The 24,166-nt window shown below is 33.7% G+C and overlaps 1 protein-coding gene across 2 annotated transcripts; it reads left to right on the top strand.

Moving 5' to 3' along the window:
* Positions 1 to 117: 117 nt before the first annotated feature.
* Positions 118 to 23,914, top strand: LOC111428454 (Centaurin gamma 1A). Of its 2 annotated transcripts, none has more exons than XM_023063969.2 (8): positions 118 to 508; positions 16,660 to 16,892; positions 18,167 to 18,308; positions 19,870 to 20,004; positions 20,619 to 21,815; positions 22,262 to 22,504; positions 22,565 to 22,682; positions 22,743 to 23,914. In XM_023063969.2, the coding sequence occupies exons 1-8, from the start codon at positions 331 to 333 to the stop codon at positions 23,311 to 23,313; spliced, it is 2,817 nt and encodes a 938-aa protein (XP_022919737.1). In that variant the 5' UTR covers positions 118 to 330; the 3' UTR covers positions 23,314 to 23,914. The 2 variants fall into 2 exon arrangements, with proteins under 2 accessions (XP_022919737.1, XP_022919736.1); XM_023063968.2 differs by lacking the exon at positions 118 to 508 and adding an exon at positions 13,159 to 13,514.
* The last annotated feature ends 252 nt before the right edge of the window (positions 23,915 to 24,166 follow it).

Genomic DNA, 24,166 nt, shown 5'->3' with positions numbered 1-24,166 from the left:
TTATCGATACAATCAAGTAAATTTTTACAGATTCCTGTAAATAATCGCAATCTATTTATAAAAATCGCGTTACTTCAGTGTTTATCCGCATTGTTATGGTGACACCAACGCCACATCTTTCCGCATTAATTCAGTGTATTTCAGTTTATTCAGTCGCGTTTTGGTACTTATCAGTATCACTTGACGTTCGCGACCCGTTAAATGTCAAATAGTCGGTAACGACGTGAGCGCGTGTCCATCATTATTTTTCTTCGCGGACATTGCGAAGATGCGCCGGGAAAAACAGTGAATTTAACAACATAAAAAAATCTGTTACGACTAGGTCAGTTCATGATGACCACCAGACCGCACCTGCAACCCTTTTTTAACAACTCTCTGGCCATAAGGCAAGAAATTCAACGGTTTGAGAGCGTTCATCCGTCGATTTACGCCATTTACGATCTGATCGACCTGTTACCTGATGCACAGGCTGCCCAGTATATTAGAGATCACGTCGTATGTATTGAAGGTAAGTGGAAATTTTATGTTTTTTGAGGTTGGTCACCTGTAATAATAGAGCTAAAACAGAGCCTATCCTGTCATGGAAAGCCCTTTTGTTTACGTCACGCATTGTTGCCACGCCAATGAAAAATCTAAAAAATCACGTTTTTTTGATAAATTATTCGTATTTGGGTTAATGGGGCCCAACTTTTCTTCCTTTATCCGAGAAATCTAAAGGTAAACACGTCTGAAAAACCGTTGACAATATGACATTTATAAACGTCACTTTTTTTTGTAGGTTAGGTTTTATTGTGTTTACGTTTTGGTGTGGAAACGACCTTGAATCAACCTGTCGATGTTGATTCTGTTTTGATGTTTTCGAATTTATTTTTTATTACGAAATGTTTTTTTCTCATTTGAGAAATTTAAAAATTTTTCTCCAACGTGTGTTGGTTCTATATATAACTGTTGTATTTATACTATTTATAGCCTGGGATGATTTACATCTACTTGTTGTTTGTTTTACGGTTCGTAAATACAGGAGGAGTTGTTATTCCTTCCTGTAAACACTTACTTAGCCGGGTTTGGAGTCTTATCAACCGTTCAAGGATTCATGAAGTAATTTTTTTAACTACAATAATTATAATTTAGACAAGTTTAAGAATGCAACAATACATAAAGGACGTTCAAACGCAGTAATGCTTACTCAACTTGAAACCAGTCAGAATACAAATCATCAATTAACGGAATGTCTACGTTATAAATCTCACGTACAAAAAGAAATCCTTCCGTTATTATGTCAGTATAAATATCAAAAATAGTCCTCAATTTGAAACATAAAAGTGACATTTTAATTGACATTTTAAGTGACATACTTTATTTCCTTATTTGATTTGATTTATTTAGTTGCGTACATACAAGTGCGTTACCTACTTTGCATGCTGGGTCGTTTTACATTTGCAAGATTTTGCAATTTTGTGGTAAGGAAAGGAAAGCGCAAATAACTATCGAGCAACCGCGTTGGAATGCACATCCTTTCGCCTGTGCGCGTGTTGTACCAGTTTTTGGAGCTCTCCTTTTCCTCTTTCTTTCGTTCCACCGACGAAGACGTCTCCCACGACAACTCGTTTTACTCTTGTCTCCACCAGGAGACATCCAATTACATTCCGTTTAATTGCTTTTTCCACGGACCACCGGAGAGAGAAAACTTTTTGAATCACAGGTGTCGGAGGGAATTCGTTTAAATCCCCGGGAGAAATATCGTCTTGTTCCTTGTTCTGATTGTGAAATTTTTTGAAACGCAATTTTGGTTTTGAGGACACGACGGGATATTTTTAACTGAAACGCGGAGGCTGGATAGATTAGAGATGGTTCTCGTCCGGTCAAATGACCTAAATTAACTGCAAAATTCTTTTATGGCGACTATCTTTATTACTGTTATTAATAATCAATAACGTTTCACACCTAGAATGTGTTGTTCAACTATGCATTTATATTAACACATCATCACGTGACCTGTTGATATTCACTCCTCCTCCTCGTATTGATCAATTGTATCGGGTACACCTAATACTTGTATGCGTTAAAGTAAATTCCGAACCATACATATTAAGATATGGAAATTGGAATTCAATGAGTAATAATTAATGACGTGTGTAACATCTTACAAAGAAGTCATAAAAAAGCTATTAACTTTCAATACACGCGAGCAATTTAATTTATAATTTCGCACTAGCTCCATCTTTTATTGACTAGTTGTTTCAAATGACTGACTAGTCAACTAACACTAGCACTGTCACAAGAACTAACACTAGGCTTATCAAAAGCACTAAATCAAGTTGTTTCGAGGTCCAAAATGAGACATTAAGATGTTTAAGATCTTCTTCATCGCGCGCTGAAAGTTGAAAGTGTATGGAATTCCCATGAATATTCATGCGGAAACGTGTTTTAAAGAGGAGAAAACTTTCCTAAGCTTAAGGCGTTGATTTAGATGAAACAAATTAATTGCGTTTTAAGTTTGTCATAAATAAAAATTATTTTATCTTGTTTCGGTTTCGTTTAAGATTCAGTTCTGTGAATGAATGCCTTGTCATCGCCGCCCGCCGGAAGTGGAACTTCCGCACTTCCTCTCCCCTATCTCGTTCCGTCATTGTGTCTATTTATAGTCCTCCATCCGCTAATTGGCGTGGCGAGATGTTAATTGTTCGCTAAACACGTGTTTTCGTGGGTGGGTGGGTGGGGTTTTGATGTTATTCAATTAGGGAGAAATTAAAAAATTAATTTCTAAAAAAAAGATAATTTACAAATTGGAAAATAAAAAGTATAGATACTGTTTGACCTAGTTAACTGGCGCCAGAGAGAGTTCATAGGTCTTCGAATAAAGATCGTTAACCACTTAGTTATTGTCTCGTTACAAGAGAATTTTGACCTTAATGGTGTTAACGAGGAAAACGTCGAGAAAGGAGAGGTCCTTCTCAAATACTCCCCGATTTCCATCTCTTTCTACCATGAATCGATTTCAAGCAGGGTTGGTTTTCCATTAAACCTTGAAATCTCCGCAATCTCCACAATCTCCACCTGATGTCCCTAGGAAACTGGACTCTAATTGGAGTTATTCCGGTGGCGTATTGATTTTTGGCCGGAAACTAAAAAGGAAATACTTTATAACCGGTTAACAACTTTCTATTTTAGACATTAAAGTCTTTATCCAGTTAATGGAATGTGAAAAAATTGAGGAACAGCTACCGTTTTGAATGTGTATTGTGTTGTTTTTGTTTAAAATTTTTATTTTAAAAAATGTGGGTGTAGTTGCCATTTGACGCTGAGCAATTGATGTAATTAAATAAGTCCCCGACCTCACGCCTCATCTTTAACGAACGGAATCGGATTACAAGATTCGAAGGTCGGTCGAAACACAAACTGTATTTAATTCAACTAAAAAAAAAGAAAGTTTCAAATGTAAATGTGTACATGTTATTTTGTTGTATAATTTGTATTTAGCACTTAACTGTAAACAGTTGATACATGGTCAATATCTTGTATCCAGTGCATAGCAATGATATTCCATGATAGTTGTTCCCACTTTCCATATCTCCGCAATTAGTAGGTGGAAACCCACCATCTTTGAAGATTTCAGATTCAAAATGGTAGTAATTACAGAACCTCGGCCGCAAGCTTTCTCAGTCGAAATAGTGCCATTCCACCATAATCAGATGAAGTCATGTCTTAAATTTAGCCAATATTACAGCAAGTGTTAAGCTGATTTGATTCGATATGGTAGTAATTCATGAATGTTTCCTTTTCTGCCATTTGCTTCCCTTTCAGATTTAATTAGATTTCTTCTTTTAGTTTTTGCTATACTTTGTTTTAAGTTGTGTTAAAGATTGAATAAATCAAATCAAAAAAGTAATAATAAATAAAACGTAACAACTGTGTGATGTTGAAGACAGCACGTGCCGCATACTTCGTGTCTGGTCGTTGAGTTAAATTGGCAAAAAGTAAAAACAACTTCGTTTCGAGTGCATTTTATTGTACCCAGTCACGTTTGTGTATTTGATATCCGAGCGTTATGCTCTCGGATTTCTTTCACGAAAGATGAAATGACATCGGACCCAAGAAGAAGTGGGTCAGATGGTAAAAGATCATTTTACGACATCAAAAGAAAAACGAAATTAACAAAAAAATGGCGAAGAAAAGTAATTTTTGTAAAGTTGTTTTTATTAGATAAATGAATCAAGGTCGTGACAACGCTATTTTTTTAAATTCTAGATTAATTTTAATTTTTAATTTAATCTTGTTATTGTTGGATTAACGTTAAAGGTTGACGGTGGGTTGGTTGTTGTTGGATTTTTGCGTTTGGAAGGAAAACGAAGCCTTCTCAATGAGAAGGTGTTTTTCGCATAATCAAATAACAGAAATCGGTTTAGTGGAAGAGGTAATTCTGTTCTGTATGGATACGGTAATGCAACTAACGCGTCATCTGTTGCGCAATTTTGTTGTAAACGCTTCGTTGAGCGTGATTCCTGGTATATCTAATTGTCGATGAACAACGCAAAAGAAACTAAATTATTTATTATTTATATACGTTTAAAAAAATCATTCAAAAAAATTTGATTGAATCTATTTTCATTTAAGACAATATTGATCCATTATAAATAACGTTTATTAAAAAAATTAAATTCCAGGAGTTAAATAATAAACAATCACCGTTATGACGCCGTACGCCATCTGTTAGTATGCCCGGAAAGCTATGAGAGAACCATATTGTGCACTAAGGCCCGTTTCACACGAGTTGTTTGCCGGATAAACCAGTAATCGAAGTCATATTAGTACATAAACTATAAAATACGCTTTTATGCGGTAAGGCCTTCATTGGAGTTTTTGCTAAAAAGTTTTTCTTCTATTTCCAGCATTTAAGAAATTCAATGAAGACCAGAATTTTATGGCTAATACAGAAATTATGAACGAAATAAGGCGCGCTCGCTTATCCAAATACGCAACATCTATTCCGTCTGCGTCGTTGAGGCAATACTTTACTAACTTTGCATTAGGACTCAGAGCAGCTAGTGTACCAACCTCGACCATGCATCTCTTTTGCTAGTTCGTTAATTCAAGATGCATTACCGTTTGCAGGATTTCTATCATGTTATGATGGTGTATTCCTACCTGAGCGTTTCAGACAATCTTTCCGGTACTGGCACTACTAAGCGCATATAGTCTCGTATAACTCATTCCAAAGTAATTGAAGAATTTCATATCGACGCACACACGTACATGCGATGTCAGTAGGGTCCATGTTGAAATTTAAGACTACAGTAATCATCTAGTCGATGGTACACGGAGTGAAAATCTCATGGCGACTTTTTACTTTAAGTTGGTCAACAATAAAGTCGCTAAGTGTTGTCTCCGTTGTCATATCGTGTGAAAGCAAATTTATACTCTCCAGTAGTCAGTTAACAGCACGCTCGTGTGAAACGGGCCTTACGGTTAACGAAAATAATAATAAAGGACGGAATACCCGCAATACAGTATTTCCAGAAAGTTTCACGCGATATCGTTTTTATTAGTTTTCTTTTTTAAGTTGTTTTAACGCGTGTTTTTTACCGTGTCGTATCGGTCAAAACTATGCCAAGAATTCCGGGCAAATTCGTCGTTATTTACTGCTTTACGACGTCTGCGACCCTAATTCCGGCTCCCCACCGTCGGAATTCCATATAAAACTGACGCCAAACATATCGATTTTGTCTCGTTTAAAACCAAAATAGTAAAAATTTCTATGTGTATAGTAAGTTGGGTTTATTCCATTTTAAATTTATTGATTAATAATATTTATGAATTCGAATATTTTAAACTATTCTGATTTCCCAATGTGTTATTAAGTTGTTTTAAAATTTATGTATAGGAGCGCCATCTCTATATAGTTATAATTAATTTAGTTAAAGTAATCCTACTTTACCGACTTGACAAATTGACGTTTAGTACGCTATTTTCTGACGAATAGATGGCTCTAGTTAGAAGTTAGAACTTAATACGTCTGAAGACGCACGGCTAAAGCCGAAATTTTCTAGTTCTAGTGTTAGTTCTAGTTTAATAAGAATATATATACAACAATTTAACGCTGAATAATAACTAAAACTGGAACTAACACTACACCTAGAATCACAAACATTCAAAATAAATTTATATATATAATATATAAAATTTATATTTATATATATAATATATAAAATTTATATTTATATATATTTAATTAATTTGTTTTCGTAATTTAACATTTACGTCTTAATCATTAACGAGAAAATCTTAAATGTCCCTGTTTTACCGACTTCTAATTACTACATCGACCGGTTACCAGATGGCGCGGTTTATTTCAATTTGTATCTTCTTTCTAGTTCTCAAAGTTTCTAAAGTCTTTTAATAGATGTCGTTAAACCACTACAATATTTTTTTAAAAATCTTAATAAAATTTATTTTAATAAAATTCCCGATTATATTTCGTTAATAGCCATATAACATGGTTGTCCCCGTATTTTAAAACGTCCAGTAACAATAATCGTCTGATATTTATGGGTTTCGGTGACCATTGTCAAGATGCGGCCACATCGTAGGTCGGTCACTATTGTTCAGGTGATTTATAAGCAGGCGAACCAAATCTAATTGCAGAGAATCCCTTGAAAAACGTTAACAGATGTCCTTGTGCGAGGAAATTTGTTCGTCGACAGGTTTACGATCGTTTCGTGTACGTTTTCGTTAAGTCGTAAAAATAAGGACTTACACGAGTCGATAATCTTGACTTTTACGACTCTCCGGAGATGTTCGAATTGAAATCAATCTATTTATTTCGGTTTATTTTATTTATTTCCGCGTTTCGTGGGGATTAAGACTTATATTGAGGGGATGATTGAGAGTGACAAGGGGAAATTCTCTCTCCGTATGTAACCCCCACATATGGAGAGGTTTATGAGTCATCAATCTTGATTATGTTGAGAGAAAAATCAATCGATCAGAGACGAGGACTTGAAACTGACAGATCGGAGTTATATTAGAAATAAAAATTAGTCATTCAATACCACCCCTAAAACAACGTTTGGGGAGTTTTGATTTTCATCAAATTATTTTTCTTGAATGTATAAAAATATTATCCAAATACCCTAAATCTGTCAATATCCATCAAAGGTATTTGAGAAAGGTTTTTGCCAATAAATTCTTCTTCCACTTGAACGAACCTATTCAATTGAGTTTGAGGTATTGTGGATTATGGGATTCCGAAATAAACTGGGCCTCCTTAATACCGGGGCGGTTCTCACAAGGTGTGCTCGTGTGTACGCACATAACTTATGCAATACCTCCGCCGTTTGTACTTCTTTTTGGTGGTTGGAGTTGGGTCGGGATAAATTTCGAGGGGGTACGTCAGTCGCCTTTTCGCGGGGTGAGTCAGACCCAATTTTGATGGGCCCTTTCACTCTTCCTCTCTTCCTGCCTCACCATCCACGTCTCTACGGAGATGAAGTCTCAACGGAAAACACGGAAGAGAAGCCGAAAGAATTGAATCGGAAGGGGAAGAAACAACCCCTTCTTATTACCTTTTTGTTATCTCATATTTTTTTAAAAATTAAAAATTGTCCATCTGGTTTTGGTTAATAAAAAAAATAGATGGAATTAAAACAAAGACTAATGAACGTTGGAGACCATATGTGTTTTTTTTTTTGAAGGGGGAAAAGTCCATTGAAACAGCCTCCAGCGGCGCGAGGGAGTTTGCAAAAATTGTAAGGGACCTATTCACCCTGACGAGCCAACGAACGACGTTTAATTAAAGGGCTGAGACGCGAACCACTGCACCGTGCAACGACCTAACTTTAGTAATTTAGCAATACTAGTAGATCGGCAAGCTACAGAAAAAAAAATGAAGTTTCTTTTCATAGACGTAACCCCGTCGATCCACTTGACACGCACGAAAGGGTTGAGACCTTTCAAATCTAAATTATGAAAGGGATACCGTAATAAAACCTACATTATTTATTCTCAAAGTTTTATTAATCATATACACAGAAAAATGAATTAAAAATTTATTGTTCAGAAATCAGGGACAATGTTTAGTGATGTCAAGGATAATTTTATTAAATATTAGGAAGTATGTTGATGTAGTTGCCAAGATGGTATAGATGGATGTCTCTTAAGACGACTAAACCCGAATGATTCTAGGACTAGTGTTAGTTCTAGTTTTACGCTAGCACTGTTATTATGTAGAACTAACACTATACCTAGAACTAGCATCATTTGGGTTTACCCGCACGTCTCTAAAGACGGCTAAACCCTAATGATTCTAGTTCTAGGTATAGTGTTAGTTGTAGTTTTACACTCGCACTGTCACTAGAACTAACATTAGACCTAGAAGTACAAAGTGTCGGGTTTAGCCATGCGTCTTTCCTAGCCTTTCTAGTTCTAGGTCTAGTGTTTGGTCTAGTTTTAGTTTAATTAGAATATACAACAGTCTAACACTGAATTACAACTAAAACTAGAACTATCCCTGGAACTAGAAACTTTCGGGATTAGCCGGACGTCTCTCAAGACGGCTAAGCCCGAATGTTTCTACTTCTAGGTCTAGTGTTAATTCTAGTGCTGGTGTTAGTTTTAGTTATTGTTCAACATTAGGTTGTTGTATATCTTTATTGTATTATCTTAACACTAGATTTAGAAGTTCTCTATCTTTAGTTCTAGGTCGAGTATCACTTCTAGTGTTAGTTCTATTTATAACGCTACTTCTACAGTTCTTTTTTTTGTGTTAATTTAAAAGTAAATTCACACGGAAATTAGAATTGACAGTTCCATCATAAAAAATTTGTTCCCCTTCACAAAAAATGAAACGTGAATGAACGAAAAAGTAGACAGCAAACAGGAAATAATCGAGAGGGTTCGAGTCACTTCTGTCACACGTTGTTGTCCTCAACTCCCTTCATAATAATGAGGGATTATCCTTTGCTTACACATCTAAATCCGTTCTAATAAAATAAAATCCTTTTCTTCTTCGGTTGTCGTCCTACTAACACCGCTAATTGGGTCTAGTTTATAATATTTTTTTTATTTTCGAATGCATAACGACGGTCTCGAGACAGTTACTCGACACACAACGGCATGTAAATGGTGTATTAAGTGGTAAACTGTAATTTAAAGTTTGTAGTAATACAGTTTTTGCGTTATAACGCAAAAAATAACGTGACTTTATCAAAAAAAAACCCCCTAGTACTTATATCGATAAATATCAACCCCTATAATACAACTTTTTGGTTAAAAATTACTTATAGCAGTGTCATCGACGCAGCGGGAAACCGAAAAATCGTTTTTGAATGAACAGGGTTATTTCTATACCTCCCCATTTTACTTTTTTTTATTTTTATTTGATTAAATTTATATTTTTTTGTGTCTGAGTTAAAAATTTATAAGTTGCTTTTAAATGCAGCTGTCACATAATATGTAAATCAAATCAGTTTGCGTGTTTCCTACAAACAGGAAGAATCGAAATCATTTCGTGTGTGTGGTGGTTTACTTAACCGATTTTTGAAGTAAAAAGCAGCTGCTCATGTAAGAATTAAGAATTTGACTTGAAAGAGTAATAATAAAACAGCTGTTACATGGTAATTTACTTATTATTTCACTGAACCCAATTAGTTTTCGAACTTCCTGGTTTTTTGATCATTAAGTCGTAAATAAAGTCATTAAAATGGTAAATTTTTACGATAACACTTGTTTAATCAAATCAGTTTAAGAGAAATAAATAAATAGATAAATCTAGTTTAATTTTTTTAGCATATTAACCGTCATCACCGCCCTTAACACCTTAATTATATCTTAATTGCGATCGAATTTAAGTACAAAAGTAACGTGCCCTTCGCAGATGTTGCTTTTGACCGGACAATAAGGGTCTCTTGGTTATAATCATGATTACGACATAGCCACACGTGCCGTTTTGCATATACATACGATCAACACGAAAAAAGGGGGCAGCCGACAGTCGAGTCGTAACATACGGAAAGGTAATAATCATGATTGTTACTAATTTGGGTAATAATCGTCCGTGACTTTTAAATTGATGACCTGGATTTAGATCATTTTATTACGACTTATAACGATTTTTCATTTTCGTTTGAAAACCGTATCGATCAAAAATCATTAATTTGTTACGCTCTGTATTATCAAATTAAAAAAATCTACCTGCCAAAAAAATATGATTGGGTTTTTTGGTTCGATTACAAGGGTATGGGAATTTATTACACGTTACGACCCTCGTAAAACGTTATATAACGCGTGTAAACGATACATTATACTTTCCGTTGATCCGAATGAAAGAAAAAAATAAGAAAGATCGTTTTCGAATTGAATATAATCAGTCAAAGGACTCAAAGGGTTTTATATTTCAACCTCTACCCTATTTTTTAAGATGAAATGAGTTATGGTTTGTATCCACACCACTTTGCATTATTATTGCTGTTCAAAATTTTAAATCATTTAGAATAATTTATTTTTAGTTATTATTCGCGAAAGGGTTTGATAAATAGTCCTCATTATCCCTATTTGGTCGTTTATACAACTTTCTATTGGTTTGGTCGGTTTAGAAAACGATAGGATCGCAAATAAGTGATTTTTGAGTTGTTCTCAAGACGACTTTCACCGTGATCATGGAAAGTTATAAACGTTCACTTTTAACATAAAATAACTTAAGAAAAATCATCATGTGAATTATCTTTTAAATTTTACTTATAATGTACAGGGTGGTTCAAATTCGATGTCCGAATAGGCTAAGTCGGAAACTATAAGTGTTAGAAAAAAAGTAGCTTACATGTTATGACCTCGTTTTTCGAGAAACTGCTAATGCCGAAAACCTCATAGCGCTATCGTCTTTTGTTTTTCCGCTAGAGGCTAAAATTGAAAATATCGTAAAACCAGCAAACGCAATTATCTTGGTTATTCTTATAGCTGGAGTATTATAACTAAGACATTATATGGACACTTTTTTACAGAGAATTTGATGATGTAGATAAAAAAATTTTTTCGGTTTTAGATTTTGAGATATCATTACAATTTTCATTTTTTTAAATGGAAACAACCGCTGATTATTTGCTTATTAAATTCTTTATTTTTTTCTAATTACAAAAATATAGGGTTCGAAAGGTCTATTTCTTATTGTTTTAGAATAAAGCTAAAAATAAACTTTTTTTTATAAATTTCCATCTAGTGACATCGACGAAATTAAATTTACAGTTTCCTGTAAATTACGGTACTATAACTAAAAATTATTCTACTAAAAATTTATATAAAATTTACTTTATTTTCTAATATGTAACATTCTAACATGTTAAACTTTTCGTAATTTTCGTAATCCATCTTAAAAAACAGGTTTTTAAAGTGACACTTCAGAAAATTTTTGAATGCAAACAAATGTTGCTATGTTTATTTGAATTAAAAAAAAAAACATATGGCGCCATCTATCAATAATTTATTAAGTCATTTAAGAATAATATTAAATATTAATAAAAAATGTGAAATAATGCAATCTATTCCAACTTTTGTATAATTACATATATAAATTAAATAGTTCAACAAATATATTTGTTTCAAATATCAGAAATATGTTTTTTTAATTTTTAATTATAGTACCGTAATTTACAGGAAACTGTAAATTTAATTTCTTGGAAGACACTAAAAGAAAAGTTAATTTTTAGCTTTATTCTAAAACAATAAGAAATAGACCTGTCAAACCCTATATTTTTGTAATCAGAAAAAAATAACGAATTTAATAAGCGAATAATTAGTGGTTGGTTCTATTTAAAAAAACGAACATTGTGATAATATCTCAAAATCTAAAACCGAAAAAATTTTTTTGACTAAGTCATCAAATTCTCTGTAAAAAAGTGTCCATATAATGTTGTAGTTATAATACTCCAGCTATAATAATAACCAAGATAATTGCGCTTGCTGGTTTTACGATATTTTCAATTGTAGCCTCTAGCGGAAAAACAAAAGACGATAGCGCTATGAGGTTTTCGGCATTAGCAGTTTCTCGAAAAACGAGATCATGACATGTAAGCTACTTTTTTTCTAACTCTTATAGTTTCCGAGTTAGCCTATTCGGACATCGAATTTGAAGCACCCTGTACATAATCCATCAATAACAACAACAACTTGTTGATTGTGTACATTCATTGTGTTTTGTCAAAACAATACATAACAAAAATATTTTCAGTGTCGGGTTTATGCCTTCGATAAAAAATGTAATGAGTACCTGAAAGCGCTAAAACATCAGAAAAACAGAATTTATCGAGTTGAAAGTTGCGCAAGTTAACTACAAGGTTGATGATAATGTTGGAGAAAAAAGTGGACTATTTCAATTTTGGCACAACTATTTTTACAATTTGTCTGAAGACGCACGGTTAAGCCCGAAACTTTCTAGTTCTACGTCTAGTGTTAATTTATTTATGTATCAATCTAGGAAAGCTATAACTTGTTAATAATTTATCAACTCACTGAGTAATTAAAATTAATCGTAGAGAAAGCTTTTAAGACATCCCATTTCGTTTATTTTCCAATCATTGAAAGAAATATGTCATTTATCACTTGGTACATTCTCAAACTGCTTAAATTAACAAATAATGTTTCTTCGTGTTTCCATATTATAAATTATTTGGGAAAAATGTTTTCATAAAACTTTTAAATTATTATTATCTAATCTTTAACAATTTCATCATTATCATTTTTCTGGAAATTATATTATACGTTAAATAAAAAACCCCTTTTTTATTCATCGATAAAATAATTCGCAATAAATTTTTGTTCAAAGGGTTACCATTAATTCATTTTTGTAACAACTACAAAATACCACCTGTCTGTTTGCGTAGAAAAAAAGTTTCGGTCAAAACTTTCGTTGGATAGAAAAATGTCCAACCCTTTTCTAGTTTTGTTATTATTATTATTAACCCTTAACGAGAGGTAGGGGTTGTTGGTTGTTTTTTTTTTTCGATTACGTTTGGTTGATTTCTCACGGTGTGGTTTTAGTCCCGAAATCACTAAACACGCAAGCGCAAACTGCTCGTTGTAGTCGTTTCTACACATATCGGAAACTCTCAAAAGAGAGGTGGGGAACTTTTATTTCGACTTGACGATGAAGTTCAAGTCGCGCGGTAGCTTTAACTTTATCGTCGACCGCGTTTCGATGAGTGCGCAACATTGACAGGAGTGAATGTTTTTTAAAAATACGATATGTTGCGGTACAAGTTGTGATTATTCTTTTTGTGGTGCATTTTAAAACGTTTATAAAAAAAAAATGGTTGATTTAAAAAGTGATCCTCAACCAACCCCCAAAAAATCTAAACATGGATTAACGATAGCTGCAGTAAAAAATTGGCTTATGCCTGAAAAGAAATCTCAAGAAACTACAACATTTCGAAATCGGGTACCCGAAAGCTTTTTAAGATCGTTTCGAAGGAGATCTCTTCGTGTTAAAAGGACTAAAAGTTTAGTGTTACCGGATAAAAGGAAATCTGGTGAGTTTTTTTTTTAATTTTTGAATTTAATTTGTTTTGAATTAATATTAGATCTAACACTAACATTATCACTAGAAATAGCACTAAACTTAGAACTAGAAACATTCGGGTTTAGCTGTACGCTTCTTAATGCAGCTAAATCCGAATGTTTCTAGTTCTAAATCTTTAGTTCTGCTGTCAGATCAATAATAATATACATCAATCTAGCGCTGAATAGCAATTAAAACTAGAACTAACACTAGACCTAGAACTAGAATCATTTGGGTTTAGCCGAACGTCTCTAAAGACGGCTAAACCCGAATGATTCTAGTTCTAGGTCTAGTGTTATTTCTAGTTTTACACTAGCACTGGTTTTATGTAGAACTAACACTATATAGAACTAGAATCATTTGGGTTTAGCCGCACGTCTCTAAAGACGGCTAAGCCCGCATGATTCTAATTCTAGGTATAGTGTTAGTTCTACTTTTAAACTTGCACTGTCACTAGAACTAACATTACACCTAGAACTAGAACCATTTGGGTTTAGCCGTACATCTCTTAAGATGGCTAAACCCGAATGATTCTAGTTCTTGATCTAGTGCAACATAACAATTAAAACTAGAACTAACACTAGACCTAAATCTAGAAAGTTTCTAGTATTCTAGAATGTTTCTAGGTCTTATATTACTTCTAATGATAATGCTAGTATTAGTACTACTAGTGTTAGTTCTAATTTTAATTCAATTAACGCCAATCGTAAAGCCATCGAAATGTTTACAAAATTTCTTTTATTTTGTGTTTATAATTTTCAAAGATTTTTTTAAATTTAATTTCCTTGTATGGTATTTTAACCGTGACTTAAAGGGATTAGAACTCAAGAAGCATATCAAAATACGTTGGGGGTGGGAAAAAAAAACGATTTCCTCAATTAGCATAAAACCTGAAGGTGACGTTTGTTTCCTTATACTAGAAAAAGAACGTTTAACCGCCACTTAAAAGAAATTTGTCAGCTCAATTTGATTAAGAAATCAATTAAGAAATATTTAAGTAAATTCGAGTTAAGCAAATGAGTCAATTAAGAAACGTAATTAATTAACGATTTATATAGACACTTTATGACTAAGAAGAGAAACCGTTTTGATCAGTGATTTGTTGTGTAATTATCTAATTTTACCCGGTTACAATTCGATTTACATCATCGTTACTTTTAAAGCGGCTTTAAAAACATAAAGAGTTGTTTTTACTGAGGTCATCATTTAACTCCTAAAATTTTAATGTTTTAAACTTTTATAACAAAAGGATTATTGTTCGTTTTGTAGTATAACAAATTAAATTTGTTTATCTACTCGTTTTATTATCTACCTTTGTATTTATCATGTGTTAGATAACAATGTTTGGATTTTATTTTACTGTTTATTTAATAATTTTTTTTTTGATTATTTAATTATATTCTTTAGTGGAAAAATGATTTTCGTTATCAATTTCCTCTCATTGATTTTGTTTCCAGAATTGCTCCGAATAGCTCTTAGTACGTTCCAATGCATCTCACTTTCTCCGAATGGCTTTAATGTCTTTAAATGATTCCGAATGATTCTAAACAATTTATTATTTATGTTTAAATGTGCAATAAAGAAAATTTTAATGACCATAACGTACGGTATTTTCGATTATAAAAGTGTGCTTAACGTAATCCGGATATGGGGCCCCCATGTAACCAATACGATTTTCTAATACACACAGCTGCCCCGTATGTATAGAAAAAAAATTATGTGTACGTTTATTAGTTACCTGCAACAAGAACCTAAATAAATACACACAATAATTTATTTTTTGGTTGTTTAATTACAATTCTGACGTAAATTGTGAGTACTTGACGTCAAACTTTTATTCTTTGCAACACAACCGGAAACTTAATCGTTGTTTTTTATGCGCGGAGTTATTACACTCGGGATACAATTATACCAAAGTTGTTATTTTAAAAATTTGTTTCGGTAAACATTTTTTTTTGTGTTGAAACAAATTTTGCTTCGGCATGAACTTTATTTTTTCAATAAATGAAATAAATCGTTAAATTAACATATTTGCTTTGTGACGTTCGGTTTCGTTTCCCATCGCAATAAATTAAATGAGATCTTGTTAAAAAAATGTTGGTTGTAACATCTGGCCCACGAGAAGAAGAGAAGAACGAAGAGGACGAGGACAAGCCACAAGAGAACTTATTGTGTTACTACTCTTTCAACTTGGTATTGTTACCGATACATATCGTGTATTATACGAGTACTGGCATCGCGAAACGGGATTTCGATGTTGGCTTAATAAAAAAAAATTGACATTGAAGGCTTGAATTGAATGGATTGTTTGTTAGACCTTGGATCCAGTACGAAATTAAAGAAGAGATCAAGGACTTTTATTGGTGTGAAGATGTAATCATTTTATAATAACTTAGTACTATTTTAGAATCTAAAATTAATTTTGCAAAAAAAATTATGTATTTACCTGGAAATGGACAGATGGTGTATTTCTTAACGGCCTGGTCTAGATAATAATTTCCGATTTGTTTGTGAAGTGGCAGCTGCCGCCCAACATTCTTCTTCTTTATAAAACGGCTTAAGAACTTTTAGTACAAAAAGGAAAAAAAATATATAACATGATGTATAGAAAATGTCGTAAGAGGTATCAAATTAATACTCTCCTCTCGCTTTAGATTGATTTAGTCTCTTAGGGGAATTGGAGCGGAAATCGCGGTTTGGAGGAAACACTTTTTTACTTGTTTTAAAAGATAACGCAATGCGTGTTAAAAACCAAATTTAATTTAAAATTATTTATTGTTGTATTTAAATTGAAATTATAACGGTTTGCTGGTTTCTAAAACCCGGAAATATCAACTTTTCAATTACCGACCAAAGCGAGATTTAATCAGCCGTATTAAAGCGGCTATATACGGCTTTTGCACGACAGGTGGGCACGTGCGGTTAATGGCAACTTCTTCGGTGAGGTGACTTCCGTTTCCGTTTCGTAACGTAGAGAAAACCTGCGTCGTTTCCTGTTTCATCTTTTTCATTTTTTCACAACCCAACGTTAGCGGTTTGCTTTAATTTAAATTAAAATAAATGATCATGCTTAATTTCTTATTTTTAATTATTATATATTTTTTTGGATTTTTCAGATTCTTTTGTAAACAGTCAAGAATGGACGCTTTCGAGATCCGTGCCGGATTTAAGATTGGGAATTGTCGGTTCATTGTCTTCCGGAAAATCTGCTCTAGTCCACAGGTACCTTACCGGATCTTATATGCAAGAGGAATCACCAGAAGGTGGCCGGTTTAAAAAAGAAATCCTAGTTGACAATCAGAGTTACCTATTGTTGATCAGGGATGAAGGAGGACCACCAGAACTGCAAGTAAATAAAATTGTTTTATATTAACCTTTACAACTCATAACAAAATTTAATAGTTTCAGGACTGTATATTTTATGAGATCTTAGAACGCACTTCTTAGATGCAGTGCTCTCCTTTTTTGCTCATTTTCACTTCACGAGGCTCGACATTGTGGCCTAGGTTGTCGATTCAGATAAATTATTTTCATTTAGAGAGACTCATTTAGGAGCTCTCTTGTTCTTTTCGTCATTTCTGCTAGTCCACGCTGATTCCATGTTCAACCTCAGCCTCCACATCTGCGTTCCATACCAGATACTTAAATTGTGCTACTTTCGGGACTGGTGTTTCATTAGGGTGATAAATGTGGTAGTCTTGATCAAAACCGAGTGCTCCATCTTTGACCTGCTCATCTTAAGTCTATTAAGGGAGGACAGTTTTAGATCTGCGGCGAGCAAAGAATGCCACCAGTTTTTGAAGTCTGCTTAGTATACCTTGAAACTGCATTATCTCCTTGGTAACAGTGTCACTAAACTATGTCACGGCGCTTCTATTAGTAGCGCAATTTGGTACCAGACATTAAATTTATGGTCCAACATGAATGTAATTAGTTCTCATTATGTGATAAAATGAAGCTAGAAGCTCTCGAATATTTTCTAAGGTAAGGACGGAAAAATCTTAAAAAGCTAATTAAATCACAATTCAATATTGATTCTCCATATTGAAATAAAATCATAATAATACTCCCCAAAGAATTAATATCATTAATTTTTGGAAATCCTAGAATTTAATCTCGAATTTTCCGGCGCCGTCTCGACATGAAACTAAGAAGTAGGCGCCAGAATGACGCCGAGGGGTTCATTTCCTCACGCAATAACCCCAATTTTGCGTTTCTAGTTCCATTCGAAACATTTTCTTTGTTCGCAACGAAATATCAGAAAATTGCGATTAATCAAAAGTATATTTGAGTTTAACACTTTAATTTGCTGATAATGAGGCTTAATTTAATTTTGGAAGATTAAATTTTAAAGTATGCAATAACATGTTGGAAACCAATTTGAAAAGTAACTCGTCTCGCGCTATCGATTGTGTGTAGGTAGGCTTTTCCCTACTCGCATTTGGGGAAACACAGCCCGTAGAGTTCAGTGCGCTCCCGGCTTCTGAACGTAAAGGGTTGCTTCACTCCCTTAAAGATATTCCTTTTATTATATTTCAAGTCGTTGTTAAAAGTACGAAAAATTACTTAATAATTTATTAAAATAAGTTTAAATTATAAATAATTTCTTTCTTTTCTTTGTAGTTTACAGCGTGGGTGGACGCGGTGATTTTTGTTTTCAGCCTTGAAAATGAATCGTCCTTCAACGCAATATACCAGTATTACTCGAAAATGTCCCATTATAGGAACGCAACGGAGATACCTGTGATACTAGTTGGAACCCAAGGTAAGAATTGACGCGCAAAAAAGTAATTTTTAAATAATCATTTTAATATACGATAAAGATTGTTTTATTATTTTCGTAGTATTTGAATTAGTTTCGTTAAAATCTATATCGATTTAGAACAAATTTTAAATTGGGAACACCAGAATGACCCCGAACAAGCAATTCCCATTACCGGTAAAAGCGAGGATTTCGCAACTAGACATGAATTGACAGTGTTTAATTTTTTAATAAATTTTAATCATTTTTTTTGGTTAAAGTTATCGTGATTTTATCTTATATTATCCGATCGAGACTTATTTCGAGGTGGAAACGAAAGCTGGGGCACTTACAAATAAATTATCTTGATTTAAAATTTAGTTGGAGTATATTTTATACACGATATTCGATAATCAATATGTTGCAGATAGCTGGATGTGATTTTAATCATTTATAGAGCAGAGATATTTATATTTTATCTAAATTAAAAATGTAACAATTTGAAAATTTTTATTTTGGCAATATTCTCCGACACTTTTTAATTTTGTGGTTTTCTGTCTCAATTGTGTTTGTTTGTGATGAAATTTTCATTGCGTTTTGAACTGCTTTATGTATCATTTTATCCATAATACATCATATTACGTATATTTAGTTAGAGAGATGAGTAGACTTAGAACTAGAAATGTTCGGGTTTAGCCGTGTATCTCTTAAGACGGCTATCCAGCGCCTGTCAAAAGTAGAACTAACTCTAGACCTAGAATTTTTACTAACAATTTTTCTGGCATAAGCTATCATATCTGATATAACCCTCTGCAAAAAAATAGTTTCCGTTACTACAAGCTGCAGTGAATGAATAAAACAACTTTGGCACCTTTGCAGCCTTTAATCATTCCTGTGTGATTTCCTGGAAAGCTCTCACAACTCAGCACAATGTCCTGTAATACTTATGAAACTATTATTGTTTTTAGAACATGTTAAAGAACATTTTAGACAATTCAACAAGTCATAAATATCAGATATTATATTTTTCATAAATGATCCGGCCATCGGGCGGCTGGAATTCTGGCAATCCGGCTTAGGAATTCGCCTGAATTCCGGTTCCGGTGATTCGTGCCATCACTAGTATTTATCATCTCCACTTGATCTTATCTTCTGTAAATGATTCTAATATTACTTTTGATATTCCGCTTCTGGGTCTAAAGATTTGCTTCTGCCTTGATGTTGTGCTTCATCACATGCTGTTCTTTTTTGGAATGAACCTAATATTACTTTTACACTTGATATTGCGATTCTGCATCCAAAGATTTACTTCTGACATTAGTTCTTTGCTATGATATTACTTCTAATCCATATATTCCTCTTCTGCCGCCAAAGATTTATTTCTGCCAATTTTCAGTTCTGTGTATAGAATCATTCGAATTTAGCAGTGCGTCTCTTAAGACGGCTAAACTCAAATATTTCTAGTTCTACCTTTAATTGTAATTCACCGCAAGATTGTTAATTATTTTAAGTTATAATGAGTTAATTATTAATTCACATGATTATTCTTCTTCGATAAGTTTATTTAATAATTTTTTATTTCCAGACGGTATTAGTGAGAGTAACCCACGAGTAATCGATGATAACCGAGCAAGAAAACTAGCAAACGACCTGAAAAAGTGTCCCTACTACGAAACTTGCGCAACCTACGGATTGAACGTGGAGCGCGTCTTCCAAGACGGTGAGTCACAATTTTATTCATTTTTACTTTACCACTTTTGGTCAGGCGATCGTATTCAGATTTCGACAATTTTTTTGTGTACCACCTCCACACGTTCACCTTCTTGTATCTTTCATTCCATTATTACGACCGCCAAAAAGGAAATAAAATAAAAAAAGAATCAACAGAACGTAAAAAGTTAAAAGAATGAAAAGAGGTGGTAAATCGATGTCGACCTTGAGTTCTTCCTGCTGGGAACCTGATGGTCGATGGTTCTCCTCGAACCTATCTCAACTCGGTCGTTCCTGTGGTACCTAAACAGGTTCAATGGTCCGCGTCCGCGTGGGCAACCTCGACTTCCCGAGGTTATCCCATTGCTTCTCTTCACGTAGCTAACAGCATAAGAGAGAGGCTCTCAGTATGAGATTGACTTTCTTTCGTGTAACGCGCAATAACGACGACCTTTTAGTAACAACCCGTAAAAATTGTAAAGCAAAAATAAGAATCATGGAATGTCAGTGCTTGAATTTTAAACATCTCAAAGAGAGATTATTTAATAAGAAAATGTTTTATAAATTTAAACGTAAGATTTTTTTTAATAATTTAATTGCAATAATTTTTTTGTGTCTTTATAGCTTGCCAAAAAATAGTTCAACAAAGGTTATCAACCCCCGGTGGAATTTCATTAACACCAACAAATTCAAGACCATCAACCCCTAATCATTTTTATCAACAAGGACCAATGACCGCCCCGCGCCAACACCACCAAATGTCCCAACAAAACCCAACGAACGGGTTTTGCCAGCGAGAATCCCCATCTTCAGGAGGAAACCACATGTCTAGTCCTAGTCATCATAATAATCACACACTTTCCCATAAAGACTCGATGAGTTTGGGTCAATTAAACTCATCGCGACAAGTCCATACTTTATCTTCGTCCAGTCATCACCTTCATCGACAACAATCCGAAAAAGAAACGATAATATTTCGAAATAACGACGATGTGAAGTGGAATTCGTCGAGTTCGACTTTAGGTAGTCACGGATCGAATTCGCAATTAGTTGAAAATAACAATTTGGCTAAATTTGCTGTTCCTCATCCTGTTGATAATCAGCTTCTTCAGATTCAGCCCCAATCCAAAGAAAAAGAAAAAGATTTGCCGACGCCGAGTTCAACGCCGACGACTTCAAGAAAAAATCGAAGAAGATCGAATATTTTTACGGCAAAAAAAGGTGATGATAAATTAAAAAATGGCGGGGATATCGGTAGCGGAAGAGCGATACCATTAAAACAAGGTTATTTATACAAACGAAGTAATAAGCCATTAAATAAAGAATGGAAAAAGAAATATGTAACTCTTTGCGATGACGGTCGATTAACCTACCATCCAAGTTTACACGATTACATGGACGACGTTCATGGAAAAGAAATTTCATTGCAATACGTGACTGTTAAAGTTCCCGGACAGAAACCGCGCGGATCAAAATCTATAATTACAGTGGCCGGAAGTAACGGAATAACTAGTAATAACACAATTAATGATGGCATAGGTGGATTATCGTTGTCGTCATCTTCGTCTTCGGCGGGGAAAGATCATCGAAGGAATGTCGCCGGGACGGTTACCGAGAAGGTTTTATTGACCGCGTTTGATGTGGTTAAGGAGCCCGGAAGTAAACACGCCACTCACGGAAGTGGCGATGACGCAATGGTTTTATCGAGTAGCAATTCGTTTTTGAATGGGGACGGTGGTGGTGGTAAAAGTGAAACTCCAAATGTTAAGAAAAGACATCGGAGGATGAAGAGTAGTGGAGTTAAAAATTCTGAATATGATGGTAAGTTAAATTTAAATTAATCGTTTAATAACGCTCAAAGTCATTTAATATTATTCAAAATCATCGTCAGTTGTTCTAAATCCAGATAACGAAATTTAAAGTTATTTAAAATCATCTAGAATTATGTAAGATCATTTTAAAATCATATAGGTTGGGTTATATTTCTACTCCTAATATTTCGCTTCTGCGTCTAAAGATTTGCTTCTGCCTTGATATTTTGCTTCTGCACATGATGTTCTTTCCTGGAAATGAACCTAATATTACTTTTACACTTGATATTCTCATTCTGCATCCTAAGATTTGCTTCTGCACATGATTCTGGAAATTGTACTTCTACTTCTTATATTCCGTTTCTGCCGCTAAAGATCTATTTCTGCGTATATTATATTCTGAACCCTTCAAAATCATTAAAATAGTTTATAACAAGATTTTTTTTTTAATTTTAGATTCAGACGTATACGAATTTTATATTGTCTCATTAGATAATAAACAATGGCATTTTGAGGCGTCAAATTCAGACGAAAGAGACGGTTGGGTAGCCGCTATTGAACAACAAATACTAAATTCTTTGCAACTAAACGAATCTTCAAAAGCTAGAAAATTAAATAATCCCGGCGAGGCGTCCACGATACAAAGGATACGATCGGGGGTTCCCGGAAACGATGTTTGCGTCGATTGTGATGCTCCAAGTAAGTAAAAATTAAATTTTATTAATTAATTTATTAATTTAATTTAATTTTTTCAAATAGATCCAGATTGGGCAAGTTTAAATTTAGGTGTTTTGATGTGTATTGAATGTTCTGGAATTCATCGAAATTTAGGGTCACATATTTCAAGGGTTCGATCGTTAGATCTGGATGATTGGTCGTAAGTAAAAAATATTTAATATTTTTTATAAAATTCATTAAAAAAAAATTATTATTTCAGTCCTGGGCAATTAAGCGTGATGTTAGCGATAGGCAACAACATCGCAAATTCCGTGTTTGAAAGTCGCATTCAAAACCATACAAAACCCACAAAAACATCTAGTCATGAAGAAAAAGAACGATGGATTCGAGCGAAATACGAAAACAAAGAATTTCTCCCTTTAATCTCATCAAATTCTTCAATGCCATTAGAACAACAATTAATTGATAGCGTTTGTAGCTCAAACATACGCCAAATTATACTTGTTTTAGCTCAAGCAACTATTGAACAAGTTAACACAACCGTTAATGGAGGGAAAGATTTACGAACCGCGCTACATTTAGCGTGTATGTTAGGAAACTTAGCTGTTGTTCAGTTATTAATTTGGCATAATGCGAACGTGAAGGCTCAAGATGAAGAGGGTAAAACGTGTTTATGGTATGCTAAAGCTGGTTTGAGTAAACATGGAGGTGGTGGCGATTGGAAGAATTTAGTTGATTTATTGGTTTCTTATGGTTGTCCGGATTTAGGGGCGAATAATAGTAGTGGAACGTTACCGAGAAGACGTGGAAGTCAAACGAGTGTTATTTAAGAAAAAATTGAGAAAGATAAAATAAGAAATTGATTGTGCAATAACTTTTTATTTCTAATCTAAGTGTACCCCAAAAGAAATCGAATAAGATTTTTTTAAAATATGATGATAATAAGATAACAATCAATCACACTTTGATACCTAAATGATGATATTTTAGAGCACTATGTGTACTTAATTCACACGCCACTGATGTCGATGAGGATATGATGTCAATTTTGCACTTGGAAAGTGTTAAATCGCCTTTTTTTTGTATAATGTGGTTTTGTAACGTTTGTACCTTGATGTGTATTTATTTATTGATTAAGAATCAGCCCCTGAGGATCCACGTTTAAATTATTTTGATTTTTTTAAAAGATTGGTATATTTTTTTTCGTTCGTTTTTAATAATTATAATTAATTGTACGATTATTATCTTTATGTATATATTTTCGCCAAAGAGATACAAAAAAGTATGAATACATGTTGTTTTGTAAATATATTATTATACCACGAAATATGGATTCGGAAATGAGAAATGCGTGGCCGCTGTGTACAGAAATTATATATGTTGTTCTTCCTTAAATAAAAAAAAAAACAAAAAATGTTAACTAAAAATAAATTGTGTTTATTTTAATTACTGTTTACTACCTAATTTTTTATACTTTGAAAAGTACCTCCTCGATTTGATGTACTCCTGATACAAATCGTAATTTTACCTCCTCGAAAATGAAATGGTCGATTTTTGTATTAGGAGCACATGAAATCGAGGAGGTAATTGAGGTTAATTTAAAATTTCCCGCCAAAACTTTATACCTCCTAATACTTTGAGATATACCTCCTCGATTTGATGTACTCCTGATACAAATCGTAA

This window comes from Onthophagus taurus, chromosome 10 (assembly GCF_036711975.1).
Source record: "Onthophagus taurus isolate NC chromosome 10, IU_Otau_3.0, whole genome shotgun sequence".
Classification (NCBI taxonomy): domain Eukaryota; kingdom Metazoa; phylum Arthropoda; class Insecta; order Coleoptera; family Scarabaeidae; genus Onthophagus; species Onthophagus taurus.
This window is presented reverse-complemented; position numbering and strand designations above follow the sequence as displayed.

What these genes read in the sequence shown, in the direction of transcription:
- LOC111428454 (XM_023063968.2), top strand. Translation starts at nt 13,295, where the DNA reads ATGGTTGATTTAAAAAGTGATCCTCAACCAACCCCCAAAAAATCTAAA. An exon ending in GAGGACCACCAGAACTGCAA is followed by an intron (nt 16,893 to 18,166) that starts GTAAATAAAATT and finishes TTTTCTTTGTAG; the next exon opens with TTTACAGCGTGGGTGGACGC. An exon ending in GATACTAGTTGGAACCCAAG is followed by an intron (nt 18,309 to 19,869) that starts GTAAGAATTGAC and finishes TTTTATTTCCAG; the next exon opens with ACGGTATTAGTGAGAGTAAC.